The sequence below is a fragment of the Aspergillus viridinutans genome, assembly GCF_018404265.1.
Source record: "Aspergillus viridinutans IFM 47045 DNA, scaffold_2, whole genome shotgun sequence".
NCBI classification, from domain to species: domain Eukaryota; kingdom Fungi; phylum Ascomycota; class Eurotiomycetes; order Eurotiales; family Aspergillaceae; genus Aspergillus; species Aspergillus viridinutans.
The window spans coordinates 2275179-2289807 of NW_025091218.1; the positions used below are offsets into that span (position 1 = coordinate 2275179).

Genomic DNA, 14629 nt, shown 5'->3' on the forward strand with positions numbered 1-14629 from the left:
GCTATATTTAGAGAATAGTTAAATTATTTAGAGATAGTCTATCTCTAGGTATCTTAATATCTAGAAGACTAACTTTAGTCTTTAAGTCTAATATAATATACTTTAAGATTTATTAATATAAAGCTAGATAAAATATATAAATATATACCTTCTTTATAATAGTAAATATACTTAGTAAGATAAAGAAGTCCCTTATATAAGCTAGAGCTATCTTAAAGCCTTAATAAAAAGTTTTAATAATCTCTACTATAGATTTTTCCTTAATATAACCTATAGTATTCCTTATATAAAATTCTAAAAACCCTTTATATATTCTAATATTAGGGGGAAAGCAGGCCTTAGAGTATAGCTTTAGGAAACTAAAAGATAAGTAATAAGTACCCCTTAGTAGGCTTAAATAACTTACTTATTAAAGTATATTAGACTTTAGTTATATTTTTTAGATATTCTTAGAAGAACAGCTCTTTTAATCTCTTTATTATTAATCTTATTAAGATTAATTAAGCATGTAAATTTTACTACTACTTTTTATAGTATATTATCTAATTAACCTTAAGTAAGTATTGAAGAAGGAATAGGAGTAAGATAGATATATTATAGGGTTTTAGATTACTTATTTCCCTTATAGAAGCCATTTTACCTATTTATAAAAATATAACTTCTTATTAGCTTAAGTACAGAATATTTAGGCACCTAAATCTTCACCTAAAGGTGCCAGAACTTAAGCAGTAAAGTAGTAATAGAATAGATGCTAGGAGAGGTAACCACTGACATATACATGCTATTGTATGTTTTTGTTTTTGCATCTTTATTTTGCATCAGTGATATTTGAGTTGTTGACTATCCTTGCACGCCCTGTATGAAGCCTTTTAAGGCCCCTCTATTATGCACCTGCCAAGCCTGCCTGCTGTCTCCCATTCATGCCAATTGTCCGTCCTCATTCCAATATCTGATCTGTCTCTGATTCCTAAAGGATCCAATTACCCTCTTGGGTTCTCACCGCGCTGCCGTGTACCCTTTAGTGTTTTAAATAATCAGAATATCGCGTCTTCCAGGAGTCCAACGTGGAAATTGATAATCAGGCGCTATGTTATGCCGATGGTCGAACTACAACATTATCTCAACACTGAGCAACCGACTGCACAGATATTTACTCTTGATGTCTGACTGCGCAATTGTCCGCAGGCTGAGCAACAGGGTTATTTGAAAGGCTTTGTGTGATTGAGTCCATCATCTGCAGTGTCAAAGCTCTTGTCGATATCAAATACACAGCCGTTAGGGCAGGCATACGTTGCCCTGTGCGTCCGCTGCTACGATGACATGTCGACCTTCGAAATGAACCGAACGTGAATCTGGAGTAAGATGTCCTGTTGACTGATCAATTCAGATATCGTCTTCGGCAAGCAACCGAGGCAGTGATATTCATCCATGAAAAGGGCGTCATTGAGTCCGACCTCTCCGCTCAACTGCCCCTGGTTGACAAAAGTTGCGATGTCAGGTTGTCTGACTCTTGGTTCACCACTAACTGGATCCGGGGCTATCCTTCTGGAGACTGCGACGCACTTCCTTCCTCGGGATGGAAAGTCACCAAACACTATATAAAGTGATATACTTGCTCTGGATTTCACTGACTATGAAATACTTGTTGGCCAGAATCTCATAATGGTAAGAAAGAGGAGATATACAACGATTATATCAACGGAGAGCTCCCAAGACTTCAACGGATCAACAACAAATAACGGAGAAACGCTATTAAGAGTGCTGGATAACCGAGTACAGAGCTACTCCAGAATTCGAGAAGATGTCCCATCTTCTCCTAGCCACTCGTACTCTTACTGAGATACAGCTCACCTTTTTTGCGGTCAAAATGACTTATTCGCCGGTCACTGAAGGTCGATAGGAACAAAAATTTGGCGAGCATCCATTAATGGGCAGACCCTAGTGGACAGAGATGGTCTAGAGCTGGTCCAAACTGGAATAAGGAAGAAGGATGTTTATCATTTATGGCTCAGGCATGAGCCTGACCTTGTAAGAAGCAGTCAGCACTACACTAATAGCCTGATAGTAGTACAGCGGAAATGGAATAGGTATTTACAGAGAGCTGAAGTAGATTTCAGGTCCTGATCAGAGATAGCAATTCGCGGTTGCTTAAAGCATAGTTATTTGAGCATCTGTCTTCATACAATGAATGAGATAAGACCAGGGTTGGCCCTATCTTGATCTGAAAGGGGCTTAGCCGCGGCCCCTCCTTTTTGGCCCAAGGCATACAGGTAGTTTGTCCATACTCCATACTCATACTTCATGCTCCATCGACATTGAACATAAATAGCTCTAGTCACCAGTGGTAAACCTGACCGCTCAAACTACACATTATACCATCGCCATTGAAGTGATAGGATCGGCTCTTCTCTTCTTGATTCCGGTATACTATAACTGCCTCAATTGGTATTGCTACCTTACGTTCACCAAGACCAAAAGATGTCCGGGTCCGATCCCAAGTACGCCAAGTCAAAATTCTTATCACGAGCTCCATTGGTATGTAACTGATGTTCCTGGAGGGGCAATTTAAGTACGGTGTATTGTTCATGGCGCAATGTTCGCGCCGACCTCTCCTATTCTACCGGAATAACCTCTTTGTGGTGAAAAGAACGAAGTATGGGCTGATCCACATGATAGGAAAACAGTAATGCCAAATGGACCAGGTTGGTCCTGACCACATACACTGATCCAAATGGTGTGGAAAGGACTTGGGAGTCGGCCGAGAGACAGGTAAGTTCGTCTCTTTTACTTGCCCGGTGCGGCTCCTGTACGGGTCTTGAGATGATTCTTCACGCCCATGCTGGACATCCAGGATGGCGCATGATGCCATGACGCCATGTCACTGCGAGTCTGCATTGTGACTCAGCAGAAGGCTTCTGGCTTTCTCCTCCTTACTTGAGCAGCAAGACATCCTTCGTGGCCGAGGAACCTTGCGTAGTATTACATGAAGTACTGACTGGGACAGACTCGACCACCGGGCTGCAATGTCGATGGCGTGGGAATTGTGACTATCATCGACAAGCCAACAGGCTCTGAATTGTTGCTGCAGAAACAGTACAGGCCGCCTATCGACAAAGTGGTCATTGAAGTTCCAGCTGGCCTTATCGACGCCGGCGAGACCGTCGAGGAATGTGCGGTGCGCGAGCTCAGGGAGGAGACGGGCTACGTGGGAGTGGCAGAGCAGACAAGCACTCTCATGTTTAATGGTGAGTGATGTATTGATGACTACACGCAAATTTCCGTGATCAAGGCCGGGTTCGACTCTCCGAGCGTGATGCAAGACACTGATTGAAGGTATCACAGATCCGGGGATGTGTAACACTAATCTGAATATGGTTCATGTGCGTGTGGATCTGTCGCTTCCTGAAAATCAGGATCCTAAACCGCAACTCGAGGACAATGAGTTTATCGAGTGCTTCACACTGCCCTTGAGTACATTGTTTTCCGAGTTGAAGAGACTCGAAGCCGAGGGATATGCAATCGATGCCCGCGTGGGGACATTAGCAGAGGGCATCGAACTGGCGAAGAAGCTGAAGCTTTAATTGCGCACTTCATTCACGGCTTTGGTGTATCTGGCTGCGTCCCGCATATAGACGAGATCGAGGATCCATTCATGTCGATACATACTTATCCATATTCTACGGAGTAGAGACTGCAGGTGTCAATCTTCCTATCGGCTTTGGCTACAATGCTCAGCCGTTCTCAAATCTTTCCGTCCTGTTTCAGGCCGTTATATAGTGCCCATGCGGCAAGTGTCTTGCCATCTCGCAATGCCTCTTTCCAAAGGACTTTCAACGGCACAATCTTCAATGTGATCTTCTCTCCATGCTGGCGTAAACCCGTCAGCCGTCCTTGTAGACTCTCGATCTCTTTGCGCGGCATCCTCTTTTGGCACAAAAACAAGGGGATAAACTCATCGCTCCCTCCGGGGGACGGATAGACTGCCCTTTGCAGAGACTCTCCGTCCTTTGGCTCCGAAATCGATTGTAGCGCCAGAGAGGTCATATCGACAAGTTCATTTTGGGGTATTGTCAATCCTGTTTCGTCTTCTATCTCTTTCGCGGCTGCTCCAGCGAATGTTCCACTATCATCAATCATACCGGCTGGGATCTCGGGGAAAGCTAGGGAGCCAGCCGGGATTCGGGGTTGAATGGTCAGAATCGCGCTCTTCTCGTCCTCGTTCGATGACGGCACATCGTCGGGCTGGAGGATCATCTATCACACAAGCATCATGATGGTCAGTTAATAAGGGTTCTGTAATCTGATTCGCGTCGTATAGAGATGAGATGTTGTCATTCTTACCAACATTCCTACACTACCGCCTCTCAGAAAGACCGACCCCGGGAGAGTTTCCCCGTTTCCATTGGAAACTTCTGCGTTGAGCTTAACAAACCCCAATCTGCCGCCCTTGAAGTGATCAACAGATTGAACATTGATCTTCCGTAAAACATAGGGGTTGTGGTTGAACTCATGGGATGGATGGTGTTGTCGTTGTAAGGATCGCTGAAGGGTGGAAAGCCAGATCTGAAAGGCTGGAAAACGTAGGAGATCGTCCTTGCTCAAATCGCTCAGGGAGTTGACTGGCACAGACACAGATCTATTGCCTTCGTCAAGAGGAATGGTGAAGCTCGACATTGACCTGATTGTGACAGATGGTGCACTGGGATTGGAGAAGCAGGTTGGATGCAGATGCCGCACGGACAGCCACAGCCTGTTCCTCATGAATCGCGTGTGCTGGTCAAGGACTCGTGAGAAGCGAGTCTGCTTACCACAAGATGAACCGCGTGACCCAAGGAATCTCAAACAAATAACAGACCATCACATGAACCGTCTCGCGCCAGGAAACCGTGGGAAAACGTTCAAGCAGATGACAGAGGTTCGGTGGAGAATGAGAGACAGCGATAAATGACGTCGAACGGATTGCTGCGGGAATTACTCCCTGTGTTCGTTCCTCTTGCTCCGTGGGATCTCCTTACAAGTTCCTTTTCCGTCTAGTCTAGTCTTATCATCATCATTTCATTCTTTGATAATAATAATCAATTCAAACCATTCCCCTTGAAGCAATTCTAACTACAGTAGTAGGTAGCACTAGGTTCACGGACTACCCGGATGGGTCAATCAATCGATCATTACTCGTCTCTTTGTCGGCTAATAACCTACCTACATACCTGATCCTGGATATCTAGTTTACGTGTCTACGGAGTAACATCAGCCATACAACTCTGTCTGATCAATCATCCTGCGGGGTCAGATAGATGGTGACACCCGCCAAAGGAGCTTCGTTGCTTTACGGAGCTCCTGTCGCTTCCAATTCCCTGCCACCCGCCACAGTTGGCGGTTTTGATCATTGGACGGCTTTGGACATGGTCCTTTTATGTTTCTGTCCATTCCTTGCTCGCCTTCCCCTCATAATCCGTTATTAATACTGAAGGTTCTCTTTCTCTTCCCCCAATCCATCTTTGGCTGCGGCGCAGTGCAGACCCGTCTCTCGCGCATCTTCCCGCCTTCGCTTGACGGTCGGTACGGTCTCGATTTCGTCAACGTTGGCCAGACGTCAGAGATCCCATATATATTACGCTCGTACTTTTGCTCCGTTTGGCTCCTGGCTGGTTACTATTACTGTCAAGGATCCTTCTCAGGCAACATCCACGGGCCTGTGTCGAATAACTCCGGGAGACCCTGCCCAGCTATTGCGTGTCATTCAACCATTGTTAGTTCTCACTGGGCTGGTTGCAGTATCAGGGCAAAACCTCTGTTGCCTCCTGGGGCTCTTTGGCTCTCTTTTCACTCTTCCTTCTATCCTCTCATCTCCCTTCTCCTTATCCTTCCTTTTTTGCCCCCTTCTATAGGGCCTTGTCGGCCTTGAAGGGTCCTGATTCCGAGCTCCGTTTAAGACTAATCCACAAGATGATTTCCAGCCAATTGATATCGTTGACTTAGGCGAATGATCGAATGTTTTTCACTTTATTTAAGAAGACACTGGGGACTTGTCCGCCATCTGCATTGTGACTAATATTGACACTGTCACAGTAGTACGCCAGAATCTGGTTGGAATAAGGCTATCTGTCCCCATCTGCACGTTATCTATAACTACTTTGAATCATGTTAGCCTGGGTTTCTCTATCAAACAATCCCAGTTGTATCCATAAGCATGCCATCGGCTGTCTCCACCTGAGCTCACCTGTCTGCTGTTCGTGTCTGGACATTCATCCGAGTGCTCCTTATGGGAGGATCTTGTCATCTGCAAATGCCGGCAACACACCGAGGCATACCACAACTGCTTCTACAAGGTACTGTTGGAAGTGCCAGGGTCCGTCTTCTCTTTCCCCCCATCTCCAACCTCATCAGCTCGTTCATGCACTAGTTCATTGAGCTCTTTGTGTTTGGTTATTATGTGCAGCTTCGCTCATAGTCGCTTGACCACACTTGTTTAGTGTATTTATTGCCTGCTTTGCTTCATTCACTAGAGCAATTACTCACTGGTTTGAGCCCTTGTGATTTAGAATACTGGAGTTTTCACTCTTCCTCTAGCCGTCCCGGCAGGCAGGCTTTCATTCACGGTCAACCAGAATACCCTGCTGAGGCTTATCTTGCAAGTGCCAACGCACGCAGTCTGTCGTTCGATATCTCTTCCACCCTTCCTCCTTCCATCTCCCTAGAGCCGACGAGATCTCCCTATCGCAGAAAATCTCGCCACGATAACATCGATAATCTTCGAGAGGAACTGCACGCCATCCATCAGGGGATCACAAGAATTCTAAACCACTTGCAGCTCCTGAGCGAAACGCTACTGACCTACCAGCCCGCAACGCAGTACACCTGCAACCCGGGCTATCAATTGATCCCTTCGAGCATGGATGTGCATTTATCTCGTTCCACTGTCGGGGACTCTAGCAATATGGCGCCTCCAACGTTCTCAAACATGCGGGATCCCAGCAGCCACGGGGCTGTGGACCCGCAAATCATTACGCAAAATAACGCATCAGGTGCCGTTGACGCTTCTACAAATCCTCATTTCGACGGTCAAAGTGAGTACTCGTAGCCTCGGTTGGAACCAATGTCTTAGGCTTAACAATTTGAGAAGATTCGAGTACCAATCCGTTTGCAAGTTCACTTGCCGATGAGTACCTTGCTTTGATACACGATGGAGACCTCGCCTTCCCGCCACCCAGTTCCCAGGACACAAGAACTGGGATGGATGCAGGGACCGAACAAACCCACGGGGAGGTTATAGCAGGCCAGAACTCCCTGTGGGGAGATATGACCGACCACAATCGAAGCCATCAAGAAGCCAGCCTGCGCTACTGGGATCCGCAATATGTCGCTGATTTCAACAGACACAATTATTCTCATATGCGGACGGCTCCCGTTCAACCACCGGGTTCGTTGTTTCAAAATAGTCACCAGGTCGCAGTGCATCAGAGATCCAACTTGCAGCCCCCAGGACCACCAAATGTGACGGCGCCAGCCTACCAAATGATACCACTAGATACGGTCAATACTCCCGCACATTTAGAGACTCAGAATTACCCAGGTGTGCGATATCGACCTGTCTATTCTCCACCATCGTACACCCGTCCCAATCCATATATGCCATTCCCGCAATGGGGCGTTTCACCGGTGACCAACCAACCCAGACGGCACCATCGGACGCAGAGCTCCTCTTCCACCGCAAGCTCAGTGCCGGGGCAGCAGCAGGCTCCATCCGTCGGCCAGACTGCACGTCGACGCACGCGCCCGGCAGGTGAAACGAATCCGCAGCTCCCACGTCGCCTCTCGACATCTCAAGTGCCCAGAGTGCCGGCGGTGGCGACTGCCACAAGCTCTGGTCCTACGATGGCGATCGGAGCACCGCATTACTTCACGCATCTCACGCCAGAAGATCATGTCCAGATCCAACGATTGGCGGAGCTGCAAGCATACACAAGCAGTATGCGCACTGGTAGTGTCGTCCATGGAAGTCACCGCCAGCGCTCGCTGAATGACGACGGCATCGTTGATCGTAGGCCGCCAACTCCCAAGGGCCTCGATGACACGACGGACGGCCGTCCCGAGCCCAAAGAAGACAAGGAATTAACCGTCAATCTCGAATGTAAGATCTGTATGAGTCAACTCGTGGACACCGTGATAATTCCATGCGGTCACGCGATACTTTGCCGCTGGTGCGCTGAGCAGCACATACCGTCCAGTCGACTCGATCAAGCTCGGGTCAAGGGACGACCCCTTTGCCCTATGTGTCGTGGAGTTGTCAAATCCAAGGTACGGTATCAGATTCGGATAAGGAATAGCGCTAACGTGATTGTTGTCTAGATGCGAATCTACTTGTCCTGACACCCCAGGCTGCTTCAACGTGCCTGTCCTTACTTCCTACTGCGTTTTCATCCAACTGCTGCCTTGGCTATCCTGAGATCGCGTATACTCTGCCATTTGGCGAGAAAGCCAAAGCGCGGCTCCCCTGGAATGGCTAGAATCTGTTGCCGCGGCCTTGAATAGCAAAACAAAAGCGTCAATAAAGGGCGGCATTTCCGATTCGACTTTATGTCCCTCACAAGCTATCACAGTTTATGGAACATCCTCTAGGGGTACCAAGAAAATTCAGCGAGTGTCTTGCAATAAGTTTGAGACAGTTTTTCACTCTCAGACTTCTTTGCATAGCGCCGCCTCTAACACCATACATGATGATTTCAGCGCAGTTACCGGTCCAGGAGTCTCGTCGGGAGGCACAGTCAACCTGTTTGTCGGGCTTCGTTCTGTCAGTGTGACACTCTCCGAGATTTTCTTGTTGCTTGAGCAGAATCTTGATAACCTACTATGCCCCACGATAGACGAATGCGGTTAATAATGCATAATTTGCTCTGTGCATGAGTCATCGTCAGCAGCGATGACACTGGACTGTGTAATGAAGAGAATAAATCTGAGACCGACATTTGCAGCTATGCCGATGATGACCATATCCGTTCCGCGGTCACTTCGTTCAATCATACCATACTCCGTAGATAGGCGACTAAACGATGACCGGATGATCGGTGGTGGCCTAATCATAGGCATCTTATGATCACGGCAGAGGCAGTCAAGACACAGAGATATGAAGAGGCTGTGACCAAAACACTACTAGAGTCTCGCAGGGCCGTTGCCTTCCAAATTTGACTCAAAAGTAGCAGGCAAACATGCGTGTGAAAACTGGCCATTTATGTGATCACACTCCCTGAAATTCTAATGTAAGCTTCAAGCCCAGACATGGTTGCGCAATGACACCAGATGGCGTCGTATTTTTCATGGATTTTGAAACTGTCAACTGGTCAGCTAATGGTATGTGCCTAAGGCACTAAGTACTACGGAGTACACCCCGCTATGTTCCGATGACTGGGGAGGGTGCATGGCGCTTTTACCCAGGCAAACAATACGCCTTGACATGGGTTTGCAGTAAGGTACCTTGTACTCCGCAATAGGGCGAATACTGATCTGACCGTTCATCGAAGGGGTTCGTGAGATCCATATGCAATGTCATTGGTTTAACTCGGAACGCTGTCGCCGATATTGCTAAGGGTACCTATCTACAATGGAAGGGGGCAATGGGCCGCAGTCTCGCAGTCGCACAGACAAGGCAACCATTGAAATAAAGTAGCTTGTCCACCGCACTTAACCATTCCTGGCAAACAAACATACTTCTCCTTATGAGCAAAGGGGCAGTGGTATAAAACTATGATTTGGCGGAGGACATTTGCTAGGTATGCTCCCTGTATGCCTATTGTTGTCGTCCGTGCTACCCATGGTATACCAGAAGCTTCGTAAATCGAGTGTCTCCATTACAACCCCCACGATCAAAATGGCCATCTGCCTCCTCTGGAGGATCCGCCGGTCTCAACCTGCCTGTTTTCTGTTTTGGGCGACAGAGTCTGAGCATGTTGCACGTGGCGTGTTGATCGTGGGCCAGGCTTCTTCATACTAACATATGAGGATATTCCATCCGTATGCCCCAGCTGCCTGACATTGCCTTATTGGGTTAAAGAAGGCCCTGTATACCTATCTTTGTCGCGGTCCTTTAGGATGACCGTAGACAGATCGGAAATAAAATGCGGTTAGCATTGCACAGGTCTATGGATAGGGTCTAGAAGCTGGGTAAAACAAGGCAAAACGGCCAGGCTACAGATGGATCTGAAGCAGTCTTGTATTTCTGTTAAGGCGATGTGTCGAGCACTGAGTATCTACTGGGCCATGGGAAATGCTGCTCCTGATTGTCTCGTAGCGCATAACTGCATCGTTCTTGTGCTGTTGTAAATCAAACCACTCTTAGTTCCAAGGGTGCGATGCTGATCCTCACCAGTTGACTGTTTACCATCGGTAAACGGCAGAAACTGGGCCTTGACGAAAGCTGAAGTTACAGCAAGTTCGGTCTTCAGTGCAATCTCTGTGGTATTCTTGGTGAGATAACCTGCAAGGCTGGTGAATGATCATAGGAAGTGTGAATACTTGGGAGTTAAGACGATCGTTGCCTTCCGTATGGCGAAGATAAGGGAGAAATGCATTTGTAATATTGTCTTTACTCTTTCGTCTAGCTCATGTTTTGATATTCGAGAAAATTCCTTGGTGGATCGTCAGCATTTTAGGCTACCTTAGTAGGTATGTCAATTAATATTGTTTTGTCCTTGTACATTGGGAGGAAAGAAGTATATTAGCGACTTTGGTTCAACTTTTTGTAGAATTGACTGTTTAATTATTCAAGTAGATCAGTTATGACCTAGAAGAAATGGACAAGGGACGCTCAACCGCGGTGATAATGTAGACCTTGTTAAGGTTCACAATGGTCAGGCAACCAGGTCAATCTTTAAGATCATGGAAAAATAACAATAACACAGCCATTTATCCGCTAATATCAGGGCTTGATTATTGAATATTTGTCTCCTCTATATTATTAACTAGGTAGACATTCTCTATCATGGCCTAACCAACCTTTCATTGTGAAATCAATTCACTCCTCCTTATTTCCTGTGGTTAGTTTCATGGTATTATTAACAGCATCCCATCCATCGTCATCATCACCTTTCCTTGGTCATCCGACAACTTAAATCCTCGACCTGCCTTGCCTTCATCTCCCCACAAACCAGCTTTGGAAACAAACCGCCTAGATTACCAGGCTAGCCCCGGTGTTTCTACCTGAAGATCCGGAGTTAAGGTAGGCAGGAGCAGGAAGTAAGGCACAGTAAGGTACCTTCCTAGTTGTGTGGCTCGCTGTTCGCCGAAACGGATGGAGCCTGTTAGTTTAGGTTGCCTTTGCCTTTGCCTACCTACCTGGTATCTACAAGACTACAGTCATCATTGCCCGTCGCGCTTAACCTTGTCTTGATCAAGAGCTATAAATAAGCTGGTGTTTGCTTCAATAGCTTCCCCAAGTAAGTGTCGTCATCACCATCCTCATTCTTCATTGGGCCTTTTTTTTTTTTCCCGCCTGGCGTCGTGAGTGCAGCCGATCCTTTTGACTAATATCATTTTGTTTGTTTCCATATTCCATTTTGTGTTTCATCTTTGTTGTGTACTGAGAGTGAAGATTCAAAGCTGTGCGTGTCTTCTGTCATCTTCCTGTGTTCCTTTGGTGTGTCTGTGCTCCTTCTGCCTAGTACTCACTCAACAGTTGGACACCACAGATTCGTGCCCCTCTTGCCAATCTCCGTCTCATCCGTTACCTCTCTTCTAAGCTGGGATGTGGATCATATCAGCTGATGCAGATGGGAGAATTCAATCAGATGACATGCTCCAGATTGACTCGAAAATCCTTTGAGAATAATGAGCAACGGATTTATGTACCAGCAGTCGGGCATTGTTCCAGATCATCCCAATGTCCACATCAGTAGAAAGGACCACGCGGCGGACCAATTGGGTGCCCAATCGATTGATTCCCCGAAGCTCACAAATGAGACCGGCGACTTTCCCAAGTAGGTATTTCCGTCGGCAACTCCATTATTCCTCTTCCAAGGTATTTGTCCGTTTGCCTCTCATCTACTGACTGAGTTATTTAGGGAATCAATCAGTCGATTGCCTGGCGATAATGGGTCTCTTGTGGCATATCCGATCACCCATCCGGCTCGATACTCCATCAGCCCCTCGATCTCTGTAAAGAGGCCTTATTCAGCGGGGGCTATGCCAGAAAACTCGGACTCGGAAGATCTGAGCAATCAAGGCTTCGCTTCAGGAGAGAGTATGGAGGCTGCGTCACCTCATTCCATAAAAGGTCGCCAGCAGAAATTAAAGACCCGACAACGACGTTCTTCCCAGATGCTAGGCATCCCCGGCAGTCGGATAGTAGGCGAAACCGGAAATCGCAAAAGTAGTCCGTCTAAGAGCGATACGCGACTGCCTAGATTTTCAGCAAGCTCCGCTGATGATCTTGCCGGGAAATGGCGACAAGAGGTGTCGCAATCCGATGCGCAACAGATGCGTGCAAGCCCCGTTCAGCATGGAAGTGTGTCGACCCTTCAGCCAAGTGTCAGGCAACAGACACTCGCTGCGCGGCCCAAGGGGCAACCGGCAGGACCCGTGGAAGGATTGAGCTTTGATCAGAAATCCGCTGGAGGTGACTCTGCGGTAGCCGGAGGTACAGCATCACATGGGATCTTCCTACAGCCAGAAACTCATCCTATAACAGAAGAGCAATTGATCAATGAAGTGCGCGGAATCTACGCTGGGCTAGTCATGGTGGAGAAGAAGTGCATTGAAATCGACAAGCAACAGTCCGAGTCGAAGACTGCGCTGTCCCCACTCCAATGGCAGGCCCTGATTGCCTTACATCGAACGCTGCTGAACGAGCATCACGACTTCTTTCTAGCATCACAACATCCGTCCGCAAGTCCTATGCTCAAAAGACTGGCAGAGAAATATGCCATGCCGGCTCGTATGTGGCGTTACGGGATCCATTCCTTCCTAGAGCTACTACGCCATCGGCTCCCTGACTCCCTGGAGCATATGCTGACTTTCATTTACATGGCTTATTCAATGATGACTCTGCTATTAGAAAGCGTCCGCGCATTTGAAGAGACCTGGATTGAATGCCTGGGCGACTTAGCACGATACAGAATGGCAGTAGAAGAGGTGGACCTGCGGGACCGCGAGATCTGGGCTGGCGTCGCCAGATACTGGTACAACAAGGCAGCGGATAGGAATCCTGATGTTGGCAGGATACAACATCACCTTGCCGTCCTAGCTCGCCCGGATGTAGTGCAGCAGCTGTTCTACTATACAAAGTCTTTAGTCAGTGTGCACTCTTTTCCAAGCACGAGGGAAAGCATACCATCATTGTTTAATCCGCTTCTGAATGCGCCAAAAGCACATCATCACTATCCGCTCATTGCGGCTTTTGTTTTGGCTCATGGCTATCTCTTCTATCGCAACCCGGCGCCTCAGTTCTACAGATCAGCAGAGGAATTTTTGGCACACTTGGATACTCATGTTGGCCGAATGGGGGCCGCCTTTAAGATGCAGGGCGTCTACATGTCGTCGTGCAATTTCGCAGCCATATTCGAATACAATCACCCCGACGCCGCCTTGCCCGCCAAGTTCCACCCGGGAGGAATCCATCAAGGGAGATCTGCTTTGGAGACCCAACCGACGTCTGCAAAAACGTCGACTTCCGCTTGTGACCTCCATTTGACCGAGGATGGATCAATGGCATCCACAGATGGTCGAATGTATTCGCCGCTTAGTCTTTACGCGTCGTGCCTGACATTCCAAAGCTTTTCTGTCCTTCTTGACCAGATCGGAAACAAGAACATTTATCCCACAGTTCATATCTCGCTGGCCTTCCTCTGGTGCCTAGCACTCAACGGCAATACCAGCATAGAATACGTCGAAGCTTTCGTTCCGTGGAGAAAGATCGCCACCTTTCTCAATACCATGTTTCGCGATGATGCAGATATTCGAATTTTCGAAAGTCCCCATTTCCCTACTGTGGAAGAGAGGAAGCAATTGCCGGAGGACTTTTTCATACGTGGTCAGCTCTGGAGTCAACTCTATTTCCCGCCACATTTCTTTGAGGATTCTCTCATCGAGGATGAGGGGCGTTTCATTGAGCTACCCTCTCTGAACGTCTCCAGGATGTACAGGTGCCTTTGGCTGGGAGTGAAGCTGGCGACGGTATGTCCGAAGGACCGCGGCAAAGGAATGTGTAAAAGCGCTAACAAGGTACAGTTCAACCGTTGGATGACATACGACCCCGTCTCCCGAAAGTTCTCGGTGACACCCCTTGCGCTTCGACTTGAGAAACTTGCGGAGCAGCATAATCCCTTCAAAGTCGCAGCGCCGCAGTCGGGGGCCCGCGATTCGGACATGCCTGACACTTGAGGTTTCAGCTTCTCTCTTACGCCAAGTCATAACACAGTTTCGCCAATTGCGCTCGAGACGCTGGGCTGTCGATCAGAAGCTTGTCAAAGCTCAGAGTGCGACGATACCAACCTAGGAATAAGGCGTGCCATCAATGGCTGAACATCAAGGACAGGTAATTGAATGGAAAATGGCAACATGACTTGTCACACAATCCCCGACGACAGCCCGCGTAAGGCGAACTCGTCAGGAGCGCTTAGGAAAGTGACCATTGCGCTGG

At 47.7% G+C, this 14629-nt stretch overlaps 4 protein-coding genes across 4 annotated transcripts; 3 read left to right on the forward strand and 1 right to left on the reverse strand.

Moving 5' to 3' along the window:
• Positions 1–2478: 2478 nt before the first annotated feature.
• On the forward strand, positions 2479–3581 carry Aspvir_004309 (MutT/nudix family protein; the record flags this gene model as incomplete). Its single annotated transcript, XM_043267538.1, has 4 exons — positions 2479–2535; positions 2677–2769; positions 3005–3245; positions 3343–3581. 4 exons carry the CDS (start codon positions 2479–2481, stop codon positions 3579–3581), a joined length of 630 nt encoding a protein of 209 aa, XP_043123473.1.
• Positions 3582–3741: 160 nt separating this feature from the next.
• Positions 3742–4858, reverse strand: Aspvir_004310 (putative NUDIX family hydrolase; the record flags this gene model as incomplete). Its single annotated transcript, XM_043267539.1, has 3 exons — positions 3742–4254; positions 4342–4750; positions 4809–4858. The coding sequence occupies 3 exons, from the start codon at positions 4856–4858 to the stop codon at positions 3742–3744; spliced, it is 972 nt and encodes a 323-aa protein (XP_043123474.1).
• Positions 4859–6937: 2079 nt separating this feature from the next.
• On the forward strand, positions 6938–8507 carry Aspvir_004311 (C3HC4 finger protein; the record flags this gene model as incomplete). The annotated part of the gene is made up of 4 exons (XM_043267540.1): positions 6938–7067; positions 7124–8131; positions 8215–8298; positions 8350–8507. The coding sequence occupies 4 exons, from the start codon at positions 6938–6940 to the stop codon at positions 8505–8507; spliced, it is 1380 nt and encodes a 459-aa protein (XP_043123475.1).
• Positions 8508–11820: 3313 nt separating this feature from the next.
• On the forward strand, positions 11821–14370 carry Aspvir_004312 (uncharacterized protein; the record flags this gene model as incomplete). The annotated part of the gene is made up of 3 exons (XM_043267541.1): positions 11821–11969; positions 12054–14163; positions 14218–14370. 3 exons carry the CDS (start codon positions 11821–11823, stop codon positions 14368–14370), a joined length of 2412 nt encoding a protein of 803 aa, XP_043123476.1.
• Positions 14371–14629: the final 259 nt, after the last annotated feature.